This window comes from Pseudonaja textilis, chromosome 3, assembly GCF_049901715.1.
Source record: "Pseudonaja textilis isolate UNSWEBS1 chromosome 3, rPseTex1.2, whole genome shotgun sequence".
Taxonomy (NCBI): Eukaryota; Metazoa; Chordata; class Lepidosauria; order Squamata; family Elapidae; genus Pseudonaja; species Pseudonaja textilis.
This window is the reverse complement of record NC_141992.1, coordinates 37,918,890-37,936,468: the sequence shown is the minus strand read 5'-3', so window position 1 is coordinate 37,936,468 and position 17,579 is coordinate 37,918,890. Positions and strand designations below refer to the sequence as shown.

Genomic DNA, 17,579 nt, shown 5'->3' with positions numbered 1-17,579 from the left:
TCAGGTACCCTCCCAGGGGGCCAGCCCTCTTCCAGAAAGGGAACCGGAGGAGGGAATGGAAATTTTAGACCAATACAGGGAGGAGGAGGAGGAACTTGAATGGGGATCCACCTTCCATGGGGAACCTCTTTCGGATTTAGACCCAATGGAAGCAGAGCTGTCGGAGGATGAGGGCCTTACCCCCGATCAGCCTTCCTTTGTGGGGTTATTCAAACCCCACATGTTCAAGTCCATCCTGTTCAAGGCCAAGAACACCTCTGGCCTGGCCACTCAACTCCCCTCTGCCCCCCCCTCCTCTGGGGAGGACTCGGAGGACGCAATGTTCAGGCAGCCCGTGGTTGCCGAGGATGTGATTCCAGCCCCCCCCCCATTTTCCACAATCTGGTTTCTAACCAACTGGGCTTTACGGGGGCTCCTTCGGCCCCATCCACTCAGGATAAGAGTTTGTTTAACCTCGAACCGAGTTTTTGCTCCCTCCTCAATACCCCGGAGGTGGACAAGCCCATTGTTGGTCTCGCCTCATCCTCCTCCCCGAGTGACCCCCTGGAGGCCCTCAAACCCTAGGACAGGAGGTCTGAGTTAGCCTTGCGTCGGGCTCATCTAGCTGACGCCTGGGCCATTAGATCGGCCACCGCAGCCTCCTTCTTCACCAGGTCTTCTATCCGGTGGCTCTGTCAACTGAAGTCACACATCCCTCCATCCAACACAAGGGCGCTTCAGGACATAGCCAAAATCACGGCAGCGGCAGAATTTTCAGCTGACGCCACGTACCATTCTGTCAAATTCTCCTCCCGGGCGCTAGCGTCTCAGGTCACTGCCCGCCGTCTGCTCTGGCTCAAACCATGGCAGGCGGACGTGAAAAATAAGGTCAAGCTGGCCTCTGCCCCCATTAAGGGGGAGAAGCTTTTTGGTCCGGCCCTGGACCCCCTGTTGGCCGAAACTAGGGGAAAGAAGAAATTCCTTCCTTCTCTTTTTCGGAGGCCAGAATCCCGAACCTCTCAGCCCTTTTGAAGAGGGTCCTCCCGGTCCTTCTACCAGTCACCCTTCCCTCCCAGATACCCGAGGCCTCCCTCGTATAGAACACCATATCCCCAGGATCGTTCCGACTCAAGCGATCGAAATAGGAGGGGTGGAGGGTTTAAGCGTCCCTTCAGGGGTTCCGGGGGGAGACCCTTCCGGCGCTCCAAATAAATCCTGTCTTTTTCCCCCCATTGGTGGTCGGCTGAGACACGCCGACCTATGGGACTCCACCACCTCCGATAAATGGGTCAGGGACTCCATTAGGTTTGGGCTTGCTCTGGAGTTCAACTCTCAACCTCCCGAGTTTTTCATGTCATCCCCTCCCTCTAGGGACCCCTCCAAACGCAACTTGATGGATTCTGCCATCCACCATTTACTCTCCATCCAGGCCATCCAACCAGTTCCCCCCTCTCAACGAGGCCAGGGCTTCTATTCCCACCTCTTCGTGGTTCCCAAGTCCTCGGGGGGATGGAGGGCTATCCTGGATCTCAAACAACTCAACCGCTTCCTAACCCTCCGCAAATTCAAAACGCACACCCTTCAATCCATCTTGCAGGGCACCAGGCAAGGAGATTGGCTCTCTTCTATAGACCTCTCAGAGGCATACCTCCCCATCCCAATTCGGCCTTCCCACTCTAAATTCCTTAGATTCTGTTACAATCACCATCATTTCCAGTATGTGGCCCTTCCCTTTGGGTTAGCTTCCGCTCCCAGAGTTTTCACTAAGATCCTCGCGGCCTTGGCGGCTCGCTTAAGGGACTACCCGGTCCGGCTCCACTGCAACCTGGATGATATCCTCATCCTGTCCCATTCACAATCCCAAGCAGAGCTGGACACCAAGACCACCCTCTCTGCTCTCCAGGCCCATGGGTTTCTGGTCAACCAAAAAAAGAGCCAACTGGTCCCTTCTACCCGAATTGCCCACTCGGGGGCCATTATTGACACGGTACAGGGAAAAGTGTTCCTTTCTCCAGAAAGGCTCCAGAGTATTCGAAATTCAATTCAGCTTATTCGACGATCAAAGAGGGCTTCTCTATTAGAACTGTCTAAATTACTGGGAAAAATGGTTTCATGCATCTCTATTATCCCTTGGGCCCGTCTTCATACCAGGTCCCTGCAGTGGCTCCTGCTCCCGTTTCAAAGGTCCGGCAGAAGCAACTCAAAATCCACCATCAAGGTACCTCCAAAGGTCCTCTTGTCTCTTCTCTGGTGGACCAACCCTGCCATCAACAGAGGTCATCTCTTCAAAGATCCCCAGCGTCTCACCATCACCACAGACGCCAGCCTGAACGGCTGGGGCGCTCACATCCAGTCCCTTACAACACAGGGCAAATGGTCCCAAGCAGAGCGGGCCTGCAGCATAAACTGGCTGGAGCTCCACGCCATCCACCTGGCCCTGTGCCACTTCCTGCCTCAGGTACGCGGGCAGCACGTCCTTATTCTCATGAACAACGTTACCGCCAAGGCCCATGTCAACAGGCAAGGCGGGACCCAGTCTATCCGGTTGATGAGAGAGGCCGAAAGACTCTGCCGTTGGGCAGAGCGTCACCTCCTCTCGATCAAAGCAGAACACATTTCGGGGGCCTCAAACACCCGAGCGGACTGGTTGAGCAGGGCCACCGTGGACCAGTCCAAGTGGCGCATCCACCCATCCCTTTTCAGGGAGGCGACCATGATCTTCGGTCTCCCGTTAGTGGATCTCTTTGCATCCCCCCGCAACACCCAGCTCCCTCGGTTCTTCTCCAGATTCCCTTCCCCCGGGGCCGAGAATCACGATGCACTTCGCTGTCCGTGGCCCCCGGGACTCCTGTACGCCTTCCCCCCGTTAGCTCTACTTCCCAGGGTCATTCAGAAACTGATCCAGGAGAGGGCAGAGCTGATTTTAGTGGCTCCCTATTGGCCCAGATGACCGTGGTTTGCGGATCTCCGCAACCTTTTGGTGTCTCCTCCATGGAGAATCCCTCCGGACAGGATCTCCCTGTCCCAGGGGCCCATTCAACATCCGGAGCCCCAATGGCTCCAACTAACCGTTTGGAGGTTGAGCGGGAAAAGTTGAAGGAGAATTTATCTGACCAGGTCATTAACACTATTCTGGCTGCCAGACGGCCTTCAACCAATCGAATATACAATGCTACCTGGGTCAGCTTCTGCAGGTGGTGCCATTCCTCCATGGTCAACCCGCTCTCGCCTTCAGTGGCCCAGATTTTGAATTTTCTCCAGGATGGGCTTAAAAAATGTCTTTCACCTAACACCTTGAGACGCCAGGTAGCGGCCCTCTCGACCGTCGTCTCCGGTGACAATCTGGGTCCCCTCTCTCACCATCCCCTTCCTCAGGGGAGCCACTAACCTCCGTCCCCCTGTCGTGCACCGGCACCCCACTTGGGACCTTAACAAGGTCCTGGTGGCCCTAACTAAACCTCCTTTCGAGCCTATTAGAGAATCCTCTCTCCAAACTTTGACCTTTAAGGTAGTGTTCCTGGTGGCAATTACCTCGGCTCGCCGAATTTCGGAGATTGCTGCCCTTTCGGTGAGAAAGGACCTTTGTATCTTCCACTCCGATCGGGTGGTCCTACGCCCCGACCCGACCTTCTTGCCCAAGGTCAATTCAGCCTTCCACAGGGCTCAGGAGCTTACACTCCCGAACTTTTGTCCCAATCCTTCGCGGGAAAGGGAGAAACGATGGCACACCCTAGATGTGAGGCGGGCCCTCCGCATATACATTAATCGCACGCAACTCTTTAGAAGGTCCGAGTCCTTATTTCTCTCCTTCCAGCCCAAGTCATTAGGCCACAAGGTGTCCCCTTCCACCATCGGTCGATGGATCAGAGCCACCATTGCCAAGGCTTATTTGTCTCAGGCCTTGCCAGTTCCCAGCGGGATCACGGCACATTCCACCAGAAGTGCGGCCACCTCTGCAGCCTGGGCTACCCAGGCTCCAATTTCAGACATTTGTCGGGCCGCCACCTGGGCTTCCCCCTCCCCTTTCATTAGGCACTATAAGATTGACATCTTTGCATCAGCGGAGACTTCGTTTGGCAGATGAGTCCTTCAGCGGGTCATCGAGGACCCAGGGGAGCTTCCACCCCAGATGGATTCCCTCCCCTAGGACAGCCAAGCTTTGGTATATCCCACTCTCTGGATGATCCGAGCAGCTCGAGGGAGAATGGGCGTTGGTCTTACCTGACACGCCATTTCTAGTCGAGCTGCGAGGATCATCCAGCCCCACCCTTTTTTTTTTCCGTCTGGGGGAACCTTGTTTCAGCCAATGATACCTTAAGTCTAGTTAGATGAGAGTTAGACGACTTTCCTCCTCTCTCGACTTCGCATAAACTGGGGAACGCTACAAGGGACCACGTGACAGAGGGCAGAGCGTTCCTCAGTAATTAAGCTCAGCCTACACAGACGCAGACTGGAGCACCTCCCACTCTCTGGATGATCCTCGCAGCTCGACTAGAAATGGCGTGTCAGGTAAGACCAACGCCCAATTTCAGGCAGCAACAATGTACAGGCAGACTGGCTCAACAGAGCCACAGTAGACCATGCTGAGTGGGAGGCTACATCCTTCCCTTTTTCTCCAACTAACTCGGAGATTCAGTCACTCATTGGTGAACCTGTTTGCCACGCCGGTCAATGCACAGTTGCCATGATTTTTCACTAGATTTGTCACCCCGGGGGCTGAGGGGACCAACACCCTCTGCAACAGGTGGCCTCCGGGCCTGTTGTATGCCTTTCCTCCTCTGCCACTGTTATCGGCTTTGGTACGAAAAACCTTGCCGGAGAAGGCGGAGATTATCCTACTGGCTCCATATTGGCCCCACTGTCCTTGGTTTGCGGACTTTGTGAACCTCTCCGTGGCTCAACCTTGGCAGATTCCTAAGGAAGATATATCTCTCCTCCAGGGATCTCTGATACAGCCAAAGCCCCAGTGGCTACAGCTGACAGCTTGGTGCTTGAGTGGAATGTTTTAAAACTCCACAAATTAGCCAGCAACATGATGCGAACTACTCAAGCTTCCAGGCAACCTTCCACAATTCGTATCTATGATGCTGCATGGCAAGCCTTTTCCTTTGGTGCTTTAAGTCAAAAATTAAGCCTATAGAGACTTCAATAGCACAGATTCTGGATTTCTTGCAGGCAGGGTGAGATAAGGGTTTTCCCCCCAATACTCTTCGATGTCAGGTGTCGGCCCCATCATCAGTGTTGACATGTGGAAGTTTAGAATTGTTGGCACATCACCCTTAGAGTGTTTCCAACCTATAGCTGCCGGTGCTTCACAGGTATCTCCTACTTGGAACCTGTCAAAGGTATTGCAGTCCCTGACAAAAGCTCCATTTGAACTTCTTTGGTTGACAAGCTTGCATCTCCTGACTATTAAAGTGGCCTTCTTGGCTGCTGTTTGGCCAGGAAAGTTTCAGAGCTGGCGGCTCTTTCAGTGTGTCCAGACATATGCATATTTCACCCTCCCAGGGTGGTTTTGAGGCTGGACCCGGCCTTCATTGTGAAGGTCAACATATGGTTCCATAGGGCACAAGAGTTGGTCCTTTCAGATTTCTGCCTGACTTGGAGAAAGTTTAGTGCACTCTAGATGTTTGTAGGGCCTTGAAGATATACATCAAAAGGACCTCTGCCTTCTGCAAAACGGAATCCTTATTTGTTTCTTTTCAACCTGCCACGTTGGGTTGTAAGGTAACTACCATTACAGTAAGCTGGTGGATCAGGTCCTGTATTTCCAGGGCTACACGAGTTGCTCCTCACCAGTTCCAAGGAGGATCATGGCTCATTCTACTCATAGCGCTGCTACTATAGTGGCTTGGGCAACACAAGCTTTAATTGAAGAAGTCTGCAAAGCAGCCATGTGGACATCCCCATTTCCATTCATTCGGAACTATTATCGAGACGCTTTCGCATCTGCGGATGCTGCATTTGGCAGACAGGTTCTGCAGAGAGTCATCACCGAACATGGGGATCAGGACCAGACTTGAACCCTCCCATGGGCACTCCAGCTTTGGTATGTCCCATTGCCTGGCCTCTCGTAACCTTACAAGGGAGAAAGAGCATTGGTCTTACCTGAACGCTGGTTCTCCTTGTAGGTTAGAGAGGCCAGCCCACCCTGAGTAGTCTGGTCCAGGGTGTGGGCCGAGGGGGGAGCTGGTCTTATTTTTTCGTTTCAGAGGCAAGTCCTGCCTGTCATGTAGCCTTCGCCAAAAGCATGTCCAGCAACAGGAGTGGAGCTAAGCTAAGCAGCTTTGACAGACTCAGTCCAATTGGCTAGGAGACAGTATTAACCCATTGCCTGGCTTCTCTTAACCTACAAGGAGAATCGGCGTTCAGATAAGACCAATGCCCTTTTATACCTAAATTCTGGAAATTTATGGTAGTTTTGCTGCCATATCAAACCATACCTTCAATGTAGCTACTAAAATTGATGGTTCAATCTCTTCACTATTAAGTTCGTGGTGCTTTCTAACCTTTATTATTTTATTGCAGGCATTTTATATCCAAACTACATAGTAACTTCAGTTCTAGAAGGAAGTGGGGTTTGCTCTCTATTTCTGTATAGTGACTTACTGTGCCAATATAGTGGGAGTGTTTTTCTTCTTCTTGGTAGTTCTTTGATTAGGCTGTTGTTTGTCTGAGTTGGGAGCTCCTTGACTGGGATATTGTTTACTGCTTGATTATTGGTCTGCTGATCTTATAAAATGTTATAATATTGGAAATATTACGGAGATTTATGAAGAATAGAGACAGAAGTTTGTACCTACAACATTGATGGATATCAATGATGTCTTCTTCTTTGGATAGGCTATGTCTAAAAGATTTGAGTGAAGGAATGACAGCTATGGAACAAATTTTATTTGACAAAACAAAGTACCAAAATTTAAACTATGAAGGAAAATAAACTAAGTGAAGTTTTAAAAATTAAAAAAAGAAATATAAATGATAAGTCAAGAGAATGACCTGGAAAATGTTTTCTGCTTGGACCTACAAGAGTCTTGTGAAATCTTGAGGAGATCAGTGATGGGATAAAGAATTGAAGGAAGCTTAAATCCTATTACAATATCTCATTAAGTTAAAGATTAAGACTGTTGGAAGTAAAAAGATAAAGTTTGTTTATGTGATTAATGCTTAACTTTTTATTTTACAAAGTTACAGGACTTTTTGCGCACCAGAATTAAAAAGTTGATATTTTATAGATTTTATTATAAATAAGGGATATGGGATGGGATGAAGACCTATCTGTTTGTAACCTTACAGGAAGAGTTATTTGTTTATACTGTTATGATGAAGGTTGAAAGTCACTTTTTATATATTTCTTTTCCTTCTCATTTTCTTTTTTAGTGCACTTTGATTATTTTGCCCATTCTCTTTAAAGTTTAGTATTACTTTTTATTATTATAATTAAAATTCTTAATAAAATTATATTAGAGAGAGATAGTGACTATGGAACTTATTACAAAATCAGACAAATTATTTTCCAAGGCCTCGGTAAACAGAAAGCTGCTTCACCATACAGTTAGTCCTTGCTTAATTACCCTAATAAAGTTCAACAACTCCATCCTTAAATGGGAAATAATGTGACAATTAGTGTGCTTTGAGTAAAAAGATACAAGATTATTCAGTTTCACACCTTCGACTTTTCTTAGTCCTCTAAGAGCCGTCTAAGTTGCATAGGAGAAACAAATTGCACCTGTTAGTGCACAGAGTGCTCCATTTTGCTCTACTTGCAGCTTCAATTACAAAAGCACTCCCATTTCGACTGCATTGTAATAATCCATATGGGAGCTTGCTACCAGTACCTTGTATTTCAAGATAAAGCACAACTGATGTATCAGCTGAAAATTGGATAATGCTTTGGGTTTAATTTCAAAAAAGAAATTCAGAGTTCTGTAAGATGTTGGTGAGAGTCATTTGTAGTTCTTTAAAGCATCTGTATCTTTTCCTTAAGGTTATTTGACAACTGTAGAAACACAACCTTATTAAATCTCAGCTTTCTTTTAAGGACAGTTCTTGTACATTGTTTTCTCCTTTTTAGTTTACTTTTAAAGTATTTTTGTGGTCAGAGGATTGTTATATTGATGACAAAATGATATTTTTGATTGTACCTTTATAGTAAAAAAAATTACGTAGAGAAGTTCATTTAGTGTACTCTTAAAATACGCATTGAATTGGCCAAAGTGAACACCTTGCACTAATCAGTGCAATTATTATTAGAACTTAGTATGTATTTGCATACTAAACAAGGCGTGCCTGGCTAATCTTGTTTCTTAGTCTATGAAAGGTATAAATATCTTAATATATATTAGAAATGTGGACCTAGTATAATTTCAGGACTTATTACTCCATAGTATACTAATTAGCAAGCTGGATATGAGCGTGCGCTTATTCAGAATAACAGAGTTGGAAAGGGCCTTGAAGACCTTCTAATTCAACCCTGCTCAAGCAGGAGACCCTATATCATTTCAGACAAATTGTTGTCCAATCTCTTCTTAAAAACCTCCATTGATGAAGCATTCACAACACCTGAAAGCTGTTCCGCTGATTAATTATTCTATTTGTCAGAAAATTTCTTCTTAGTGTCAGAAAATACCTTCTGATTTCTTGGTTGGTTCTCTCCTTGATTAGTTTCCATCCATCCAAAATTATAGATGCATATGTGCAAGCACACACATACACACACTGTAAGCATATGCTTTTATTGGTCTCCTGATACAATCAGCACAGAAAGAGTAATATAGGTAATCTTCGGTTAACGATGATTAGGACCAGAATTTCCATTGCTAAGCAGTGCAGTTGTAAAGCAACCACCCCAGTCCAGCAGTGTGAAGCTGTAGCTGTTCCAGCCCAGCACCATGATGCAAAGCTTTGGTCACCCAAGCACTGTGGCATCAAAGCCCAGCTGTAGCTACCCTTGGCACCCTGAATTTTGTGGCCTCTGCATCTCCAGTTGACCTTCCCTGTCTTCTTGCTCCTGCTGCTGCTGAGGTGCATCCAGGCTGACCCTTCACAAGCACTGCACATGTTCTCAGGAAAAAAGCCTTGCACAGTCAGCCCTTGTTTCATGATGGGGGCCAAAAGGGCAGAGATCGAGAGATAGTGGGGTGAGAATTTTTGAGGCACACATTAATACTATAAATGCAGATGGGTTGTCAAGGACTGGAATTTGCCACAGAGATGTTCCATCAACTGTTAAATTTGAGGACCCATAAATACCTCTGAAATTTTATTCAGAAATGTAATCTATCAAAGAAAACATATTGTTTGTAAGTTGTGGACAGTTAGGTTTACGATTTCCTTTAAAATTGAATAGCAGAGTAAGAGTGGATTCTGGTCTTCCCCATTGGCCAGAAGACCAAGCCCAATATGATCCTTATCTTTCCACACAGAACATGATGGGAAGGAGGAGCCTAACTTGGTTCTTTGTATTGGTCAGGGAAGGAGGGGTTGCTTAAAGCTTGCTTCGCTTTTGCTTCCTGATTAAAGACTCAGCTTCTGTTGGCAATTTCCCTGGAATCAGAAAACTGGAAGATACCATATTCTGATTGTTTCCATTATCAGAGAACCAGGTGCTTCAAACACTTCACCCAGTGTCAGATTTCTTATTATTTCTTATTGCTTTTGTAATAAATGCATATTTATGTTATATTAAAATTTCTTAGTTTAAAAAGTCCTATTATCTTAGATTCCGTTCTCCACTATTTTCTACCTTGTCAAAATTTTGTTGTGATAATGCTGACTCTGTAAACCGCTTTGAGAGGGAGGTAAAGCACTATAAAGTGGTCTATAAGTCTAAGTGCTATTGCTATTACCTAGGTTTCTAGTTTAAGAGTTTAGAATCTTTTTAAAATTCCAAAGCTGACTCAATGGCAGATTAAGATCCCACATAGCCATCCTGGAGGGATGACCCAGAACAATACCTTGCTTTGTATCCATCTCTCAAACTGATGAGAGACATAATGTACAATGTCTCTATTGTGTGTTTACTGTGGAACAGTGAAGCAACAACTTTTACTTGATATGATATATTTGCTAATATTACATGACAAGGCCATTGTAATAAAAAACTTGTGAGAAAAAATGTGATATTGCTTTTTTAAAAACAAAATAAACTTAGAAATGAGGTGACCATTAATAATTATTTTAAAACTGAAAGCATACTGTATATTCACTTGGAAACATAATAAAAACATGGATCATTTACAGCTTGCAACACTGCTTGATGTCATATACATATATACCCACAGTATGATATCAGCTTGCACACTTACGGAGTTTTATAGATGAAAACCACAATTAAAACATGATTTAAACTACCCTGTGGGTAAAAAATCTATTAGGATTAGGATTTTTTTTTACATCGATTGATATCAGAATCACATCTTGCAAACAATACTTTCAATAGATTTTTTTTAAATTATTTTCAGCTGTGAGAGATAGAATGTTGGATTTTTGTAAAGTTTTTATACCTTTGTTATAAAAGCAATTGATTAAACTACCAGAACCGTTTTCAAAAATAATTACATCAAATGACTTTGTTATGGGAAATTAAATAAAAGTTTTAAAACTGAGACTGGTAAATGATGTAAATTTATTTCATTTAAATTATACTTTACAAGCTGCACAAATCAGCCAGAAGTATAAGATTAAAGTTTACATAGTAGAAGAATTTTAAGGTTTTTAATCAAAGCAAATTTTTAATAGACTGACATTTATTAATAGATGAATGTCATTGTTAGAATATAATCTATAATGAAAGTGATACACATAATATATTGAGATTTTGAAATTCTTACTCACCAGTCTGTTGGAGGGTACCAATGTGAAAATACCTAATAATGGATTTTTTTTCTTTTGAAACTTTATGGTTAAGAATTATTTAATACAAAGTATGCCTAGAGTACATGAAATAGCGAACTGTCCTTCATTTTCAACAAACATTTTATACTCTGATTTTATTCAAAGCACTTTACTCACTATACTGAGTGCTATCTATTCTCATGAGAAATGGTATGACCTTCTAGGAGTTTCTAGTCAAGAGTAAACTGAAAGTGTCTGAATTTTGTTTTCACAAGGTCAAATTGCAGAGTTCAAAATAGAATTTATAGGCTGAATGTACGGTGTCTGCTCTTCACTGCTGTTTTATGAAACCCCAATTGTTCAGAATAAATTATACTAAAACTGAAACAAGGTTACTTCAAATTACCTTCAAATCCCTTTCAACCCACTGCATGAAATGATAGTGGAAGAGAACAATCATAAAAATATTGTTGGCACAGGAATACCTCAAGGTCAAAAAGTGAAATTCATTAAACTAATTGGACAGATTATAGGATGCAAGTTTCAAATACAAATTATTTATAAACCTCATCAACACACACACACACACACACATATATATGTATATATTTGTTCACTTTTGTTTTGTACTTTAGATACCTCTACATGTTGCAGAATAAACATTTTGACTATCTTATGTGAATATCTTATCTATCATGTAGCAGATTATAATATTTTGTAGTAAAACTTTTTTTAAAAATTACAGGCAAAGTCATCAACAAAGATTTACGTCACTACCTAAGCCTACAGTTTCAGAAAGGTTCCGTTGATCACAAACTGCAACAGGTTATCAGAGATAATCTTTACTTGAGAACTATTCCATGTAAGTAACCCATTGACACGTTCCTTTGGATAAAAACTAAGCTTTGAAAGGATGTCTTAAGTAATATGTGCTTTAAGTGCATGATACCTGCTAACAAAACTTGCATTCTGAAATTATAAATAATTACATTGAGAATTGCATCTTCATTCCCATGTGTTTATTGGCAACTTACTGTATTTCTTGATGACTTTTTGACAATAGAAATATGCTTGCCCAACAGCGACTTATACTTTATCCAATCCCAGTCTAACCCAAAAAGAGTTAGTTAGTTAGTTCTTAAAAAGATGACTTATTCCAATAACAGGAACAATTGTTAATTAAATAGCACATACTTTTTAAAATTCATTTTTAATTTTCAGTTTGTTTGTACAAGGATTATTAGAAGTATTTGCCATGCTAACTATTGATGTTACCTCTGCTAGATTCTGCTAGTTTCTAATTCAAAGAAGTTGCTTACCCACAACTGTGATTCTTCAAGTAAAATAGGTTTTGTCGTGTATAGAATTCACACATTCTATAGTTGAGCTTTTGAGTGAAAAATGCTATCACTGCACACGCCAAAGGATATTTATTCCACATGCAGAAATAGAATAAAGGAGGAAAGATAACAGACTGCATGAGAATGAAGTGTTATGTTATGTGAGTACATGGATGATTACTTGACTAACAAGTAAGCTGAGGGAAGAGATAAATGCATAGCAAAGAAAAACAATAAATTGAAGATTTGTTTGTATCAGACCTAGGAAAAACAAGTTTAATGAAACAGATTTTTCCTGAAAGGAAAAAAAAAATTCTTCTTTCTTTTCCATATCTTTATGGAGGGAAATTTATTCTCTCCTGTCTCTCCAATATTCTAAGCTTTCAGTTATTTCAGATGCATATTTTCTGGGCAAAACATTTGATTCCACACATATTTGAATCAAAAATCCCACTGAAAACTGAAACTTTTTGTTGGATCTCTTATGTAAATTTATATAAACTCTTGTTTTTCATCTACTTTTGCACAGTTGGATCATGCATTTCTCATAGATTACAGTTTAACACAGACATATATTAAACATCAGGGAAATATACAGATGAAACCTCCCTTCATTTCATTAATTAAGATAGTCATTCATACCAAGGATCTGGCATGACTCAAAAGAATCTGTCACTCAAAGAAACAGATGTGTGAGATTGACACTGGGCTACTTCAATTCCAAATCTACTCAAGAGTGGGGAACTAAAAACTTACACCAAGGTGTCTTCTCCCCCATTCAGGGTCATAGTCAGCATGGATTCCCAGAATGTTCCCTATGTCCTGCCAATTAAAAGGCAATAATGTGTGGTTCCATTTTTCAGAGGAGAAAACTATCTAGGATGACCATTTGTCATTTTTTTTTTTTGCCATCACAGTCCTCTGAGGTGGAGAGGGAGATAAAATTACGTTTTTCATTATGGAGTACCTGGTGCTTTCCACAAAAGCCAAAATCCACTTTCTATGTTTCTGATCATCCCACTTCTAAAATCAATACAGAATGGAATGTTTTAGGGGTACATTTGAACTATAGGCCAGTATGCATTACTGTACATTGAAACTCAAATTGGTTTATTGCCAGTTTTGGAGACAAATTAATGACATCATGAAGGGTAACCAAACTGACAATTAACAGAAGGTATTAAAATGGTGAATAACTTCTGCCATTTAGAATCATCATTAAAGGAATCAGCAGTGAAGAAAGATGCTGCAGACTGGCACTTTATCTGCAGCAGTGAAGAAAGATACTGCAGATAAATGCATAGCAAAGAAAAACAATAAATTGAAGATTTCTTTATATTAGAAACAGGAAATAAAGGCTTTTAAAAATATAGTTCAGATGTCATGATGTGTCTATATCTACAAAGATCAAAGATCAGAATTGTTCAGGCAGTTGTTTTTCCTATAGAAATGAAATTTAGAACTTGAAGGTGATTAGAAAGAGCATAGATGCTTTTAAAGTTTGGCATTGGAAACTTCTGAAAAGACAGATAGATAGGAAAATGAATATATAACAAAATAATTTAAAGTTCTTGCTCAGAACACCAACGACCAGATTGATATTATATATTTTGTATGCATTTAGGTGAAGTTCTAACTAAGTCTATGTGAATGTTGAGAAAGTTGGAAAGAAAGGAAAACAGATGATGACAAGCAGCAAGGTGGATAGGAATAGCAATAGCACTTATATACCGCTTCACAGTGCTTTACAGACCTTTAAGCGGTTTACAGAGTCAGCATATTGCCCACCAACAACCTGGGTCCTCATTTTACTGACCTTGGAAGGATGGAAGGCTCAGTCAACCTTGAACCGGTGAGAACCGAACTGCCGGCAGCTGGCGATCAGTAGAAGTAACCTGCAATACTGCATTCTAACCACTGCGCCACCGCAGCTCTCTGTGTGGACTACATATTGTTGTGATGGGTGCACAACTGGAAATCCTAAGGGGTAAATTTGGAAACAAATACTCCTGGACAAATTCTATCTATATGGTCTTGGTGGCACATAATTAGTCAATCAAAGAGATCAATGTAGTCCTGCACCTAGGAGCATTTGTTTAACAACCATTCTAAATTACAATAGCATTGAAAATAGTGAGTTCTAACCAATCCTCACAATTACAAACACGAAGCATCCCCTTGATCACATAATTAAAATTCACAGGCTTAACAATCAGAATGTGTTTAAGATGGTTGAGGCATCTCAGGGTCACATGATTGCCATTTGTGACCTTCCCAAGGGATCTCTGACAAGCAAAGTCAATAAGGGTCACTTACTGACCATGTGATTTGCTTAGCAACCATGGCAAAATTTGGGTATGACTTAATAACTGCATTGCTTAGTGACAGAGGTTCAGGTGCCAAACGAGGTTGTAAATCGAGGACCACTGTGTTCTTGTATTACTTCTGCAATAAAAAGAGGGCCAGCCTCTATTTCAACTGCAGGTTATTTTATAATATGGATCCCTGCCTGGGTAAAAACAGATTTTGCTGTTCAGCTTGTGCAACTTGCAGAAAACATTCCTTTGAGGACCAAAGGCTTTATATTTGACAATGAGAACATCCCAAAGGACTCAGCATATTGTAATAATCCAATCTTGAAGTTAACAGTATATATATCACTGAAACAGGACTCTCTCCCTCATGAAGGAGACAATTGGTCTACCAGCTGAGGCTGATAAAAGACCCATGTCACTATTGGTATGTATTTAACCAGTTTTATATCAAGGAGAATGTACCAGATTGCAAGCCTGTTCATTAAGTGTTAGTGCAATCCCATTCAGAACTGGATCAACTGAGTCCGGGCTCAAACATTCTGTTTCCTATAAATTCAGATTCAGCTTGTTTTCCTATATCCAATCTTCTACCATTTGGAGGCGCATGGGGACTCTAGAGACATCCAACCCTGAATTTTCAGGAAATAATGCTATAGTAAGGATAAGTGACAAGGATTAATTATATTAACCCTTTTGAGCCATCCAGAGTCATCGACAAGTGGGTATTTCTAGAATTTTAACAAATAAATCACATCCTTGATTTTAAGTTTGTTTAACATTGTTTCTTTTGCATATTTTTTGCTCTACTTTCATATAATGAAGTACTTGTGGTTGAATCTATTTTTATTATTATATAGCAGAGTGGCAGAATCTAGGTCAGTTTTGTGTAACGATTTGCAAACTGATACAGTTAGAAAATTTTACAAATATTTATCCACATTCTGCATTTTTATTCCAGGCACTACAAGAGCTCCCAGAGATGGGGAAGTCCCTGGAGTGGACTATAATTTTATACCTGTTGATCAGTTCAAGGCATTGGAAGAAAGTGGAGCTTTGCTAGAAAGTGGAACATATGATGGTACATTAAAATTTATCATTTGATGCTTAACATTTTTGTAAGATATAATTACAGATAGTTCCACTGTTACCAACTATTTGTTCAGAGGTTATTTGAAATTGCAACAGCATTGAAGAAGAAGTATGTATTACCAGTCATCAAAGTTGCAATTGTCATACCACCCCTGCAGTCACATGATTGTGGTTCAGTTGCATGGCCACCACCACCTTACGTTTAATACGGCTGTACCCCATGGTCATGTGATTGCAGTTTCTAATGTTCCCTGCTGCTTTCCACAAGCAAAGCCAATGAGGAGCTGGTTACGGTCATGTGAGGTCTTTTCTTAATGACCTGCTTCGTCCTCACTTGAGTTCAGTACACTGTGATCATGTATTCATATTAAAGCTGTGAAATGGTTTCAGATAAACCATAATCTTAATCTGTATTGCACTTCGCTTAGAATTCTATCAGTTGTTTCTCATCATCATAGTGTCCTGGTTTGGTAATAACACAAAACTATTAAGGATTAATTGAAAATAATTTTAGCACTCAGAAAAGAAAGTGCTGCATCGCTTGTTTATACCTTGATGATTGATATGATATCAAATATGTGTCAGTCAATGTGTTCGTGTCTATATGCATAGCTTTAAAGTTGATCGTTGTTATTGCATAGAAAGTTATTTTTATGCAGGGGTGGCAACAATTTTTCAGAGACTGTATTTTAAATGTTTTATCATAGTTGGTGATAGCTATTAAAGAAGCTGAGCTTGTCAGCTGGGGAGCTGGCAGCCTGGGTTTGAGATCCGAATTCTGTGTAATGAGGTCAGCTCCTGCCCACCTAACAATTTGAAGGCATGCAAATGCAAGTAGATTAATAGGTACCACTTTGGTGGGAAGGTAACAGTAATCCATGCCCCTTTGGTGTATAGCCATGCTGACCATGGAGATTGTCTTTGAACAATGCTGGCTCCCTTGGCCAAGAAATAGAGATGAGCACCGTGCCTTAACATCAGACTCAACTGATAGAGAAACCTTTACCTCTAATAACGTTACCAGAGAGATTATTCTAGCTTAAGCCTGATTTTGTACAGTTTGGAACTTTTCTTTTTGTTTGCTTCTAAATTTGTTTAGGATTTTCTTTGCATACTTATATTTGGTAATAACTTTATTACTATATCTGGATACCATATTATCAGTTTATAAAGACATTTGATATGGAGTTATTCTCCTGAGAGCTGTTCTGAACATCCAGGCATGGGAGGTGCTTCTGTCTCTCGTTCGATAGGCTGAGCTGATTTTTGAAGACACTCGTCCTTGTGGCTCCTCTTAAGTGTCCCCAGATTTAGCTCAGCCTTCGTTCAAGCTGGGCAACTTTTCCTTGACTGGATCTTCAGAACAGGAATCGGAAAATCCACTCAGGTCAGATTGCATCTTTTCTGGCTGCCCGCGATTGTTGCAATCTTTTACAATTCAAACAGAGATCAGCTGACTGTTGGAGCTCTCAAGCCCTCAGCAAGAGCCATAAAGGCACGCTGAGCAGAGGCTAGAGATTGCACGATAGCCTTTATTAATGGCTATATTCCCTGCAGCAGGAATCACCCGATTACAAGGGGGGAGGCATCAGAGCTTCCTCTCTGTCCGGCGAGCCAAGATAGAAGTTTTCTCTTTTCTCTCCCAGCGGGTCCAGCTGCTGACAAGAGGGCTATGGAGTTATTTTATAAGGGAAAAATAAGAGTTATAGTTTCAAAATATTAAACTAGCTGAAGCCCTGGCAGTTTCTTTTATGTTATATGGAATGTCATTATTAAAATTGCAATGATTAATTTAAGGAGTAAAAAGCCAATTGTTTAATTTTTCAAAGGCACTTATTTTATTAAAAATATTGCTGAGATCCCTCAAGTGCAGCAGCATAGTATTTTTAGCTTTCTGAGGTGTAATTTGATGTTGAAGTGTTTTATTTGAACAAGCCTTCATATGAAAGAATAGAAATAATGCTCTAACCACACCTTTTAATACCACCTTTGTGTGGTATTATGTTTCTGCATAAATATG

General features: G+C 41.8%; 1 protein-coding gene across 4 annotated transcripts in view; it reads left to right on the top strand.

Annotated features, from left to right (window-relative positions):
• The window catches only part of MAGI3 (membrane associated guanylate kinase, WW and PDZ domain containing 3), a 110,465-nt gene that overhangs the window by 29,300 nt on the left and 63,586 nt on the right, over window positions 1–17,579 (top strand). For all 4 annotated transcript variants that reach the window (XM_026712926.2, XM_026712927.2, XM_026712928.2 and 1 more), the window contains exons 2-3: window positions 11,561–11,677; window positions 15,429–15,548. In XM_026712926.2, coding sequence (XP_026568711.1) covers window positions 11,561–11,677; window positions 15,429–15,548 — 237 coding nt within the window. The remainder of the gene's footprint in view (window positions 1–11,560; window positions 11,678–15,428; window positions 15,549–17,579) is intronic.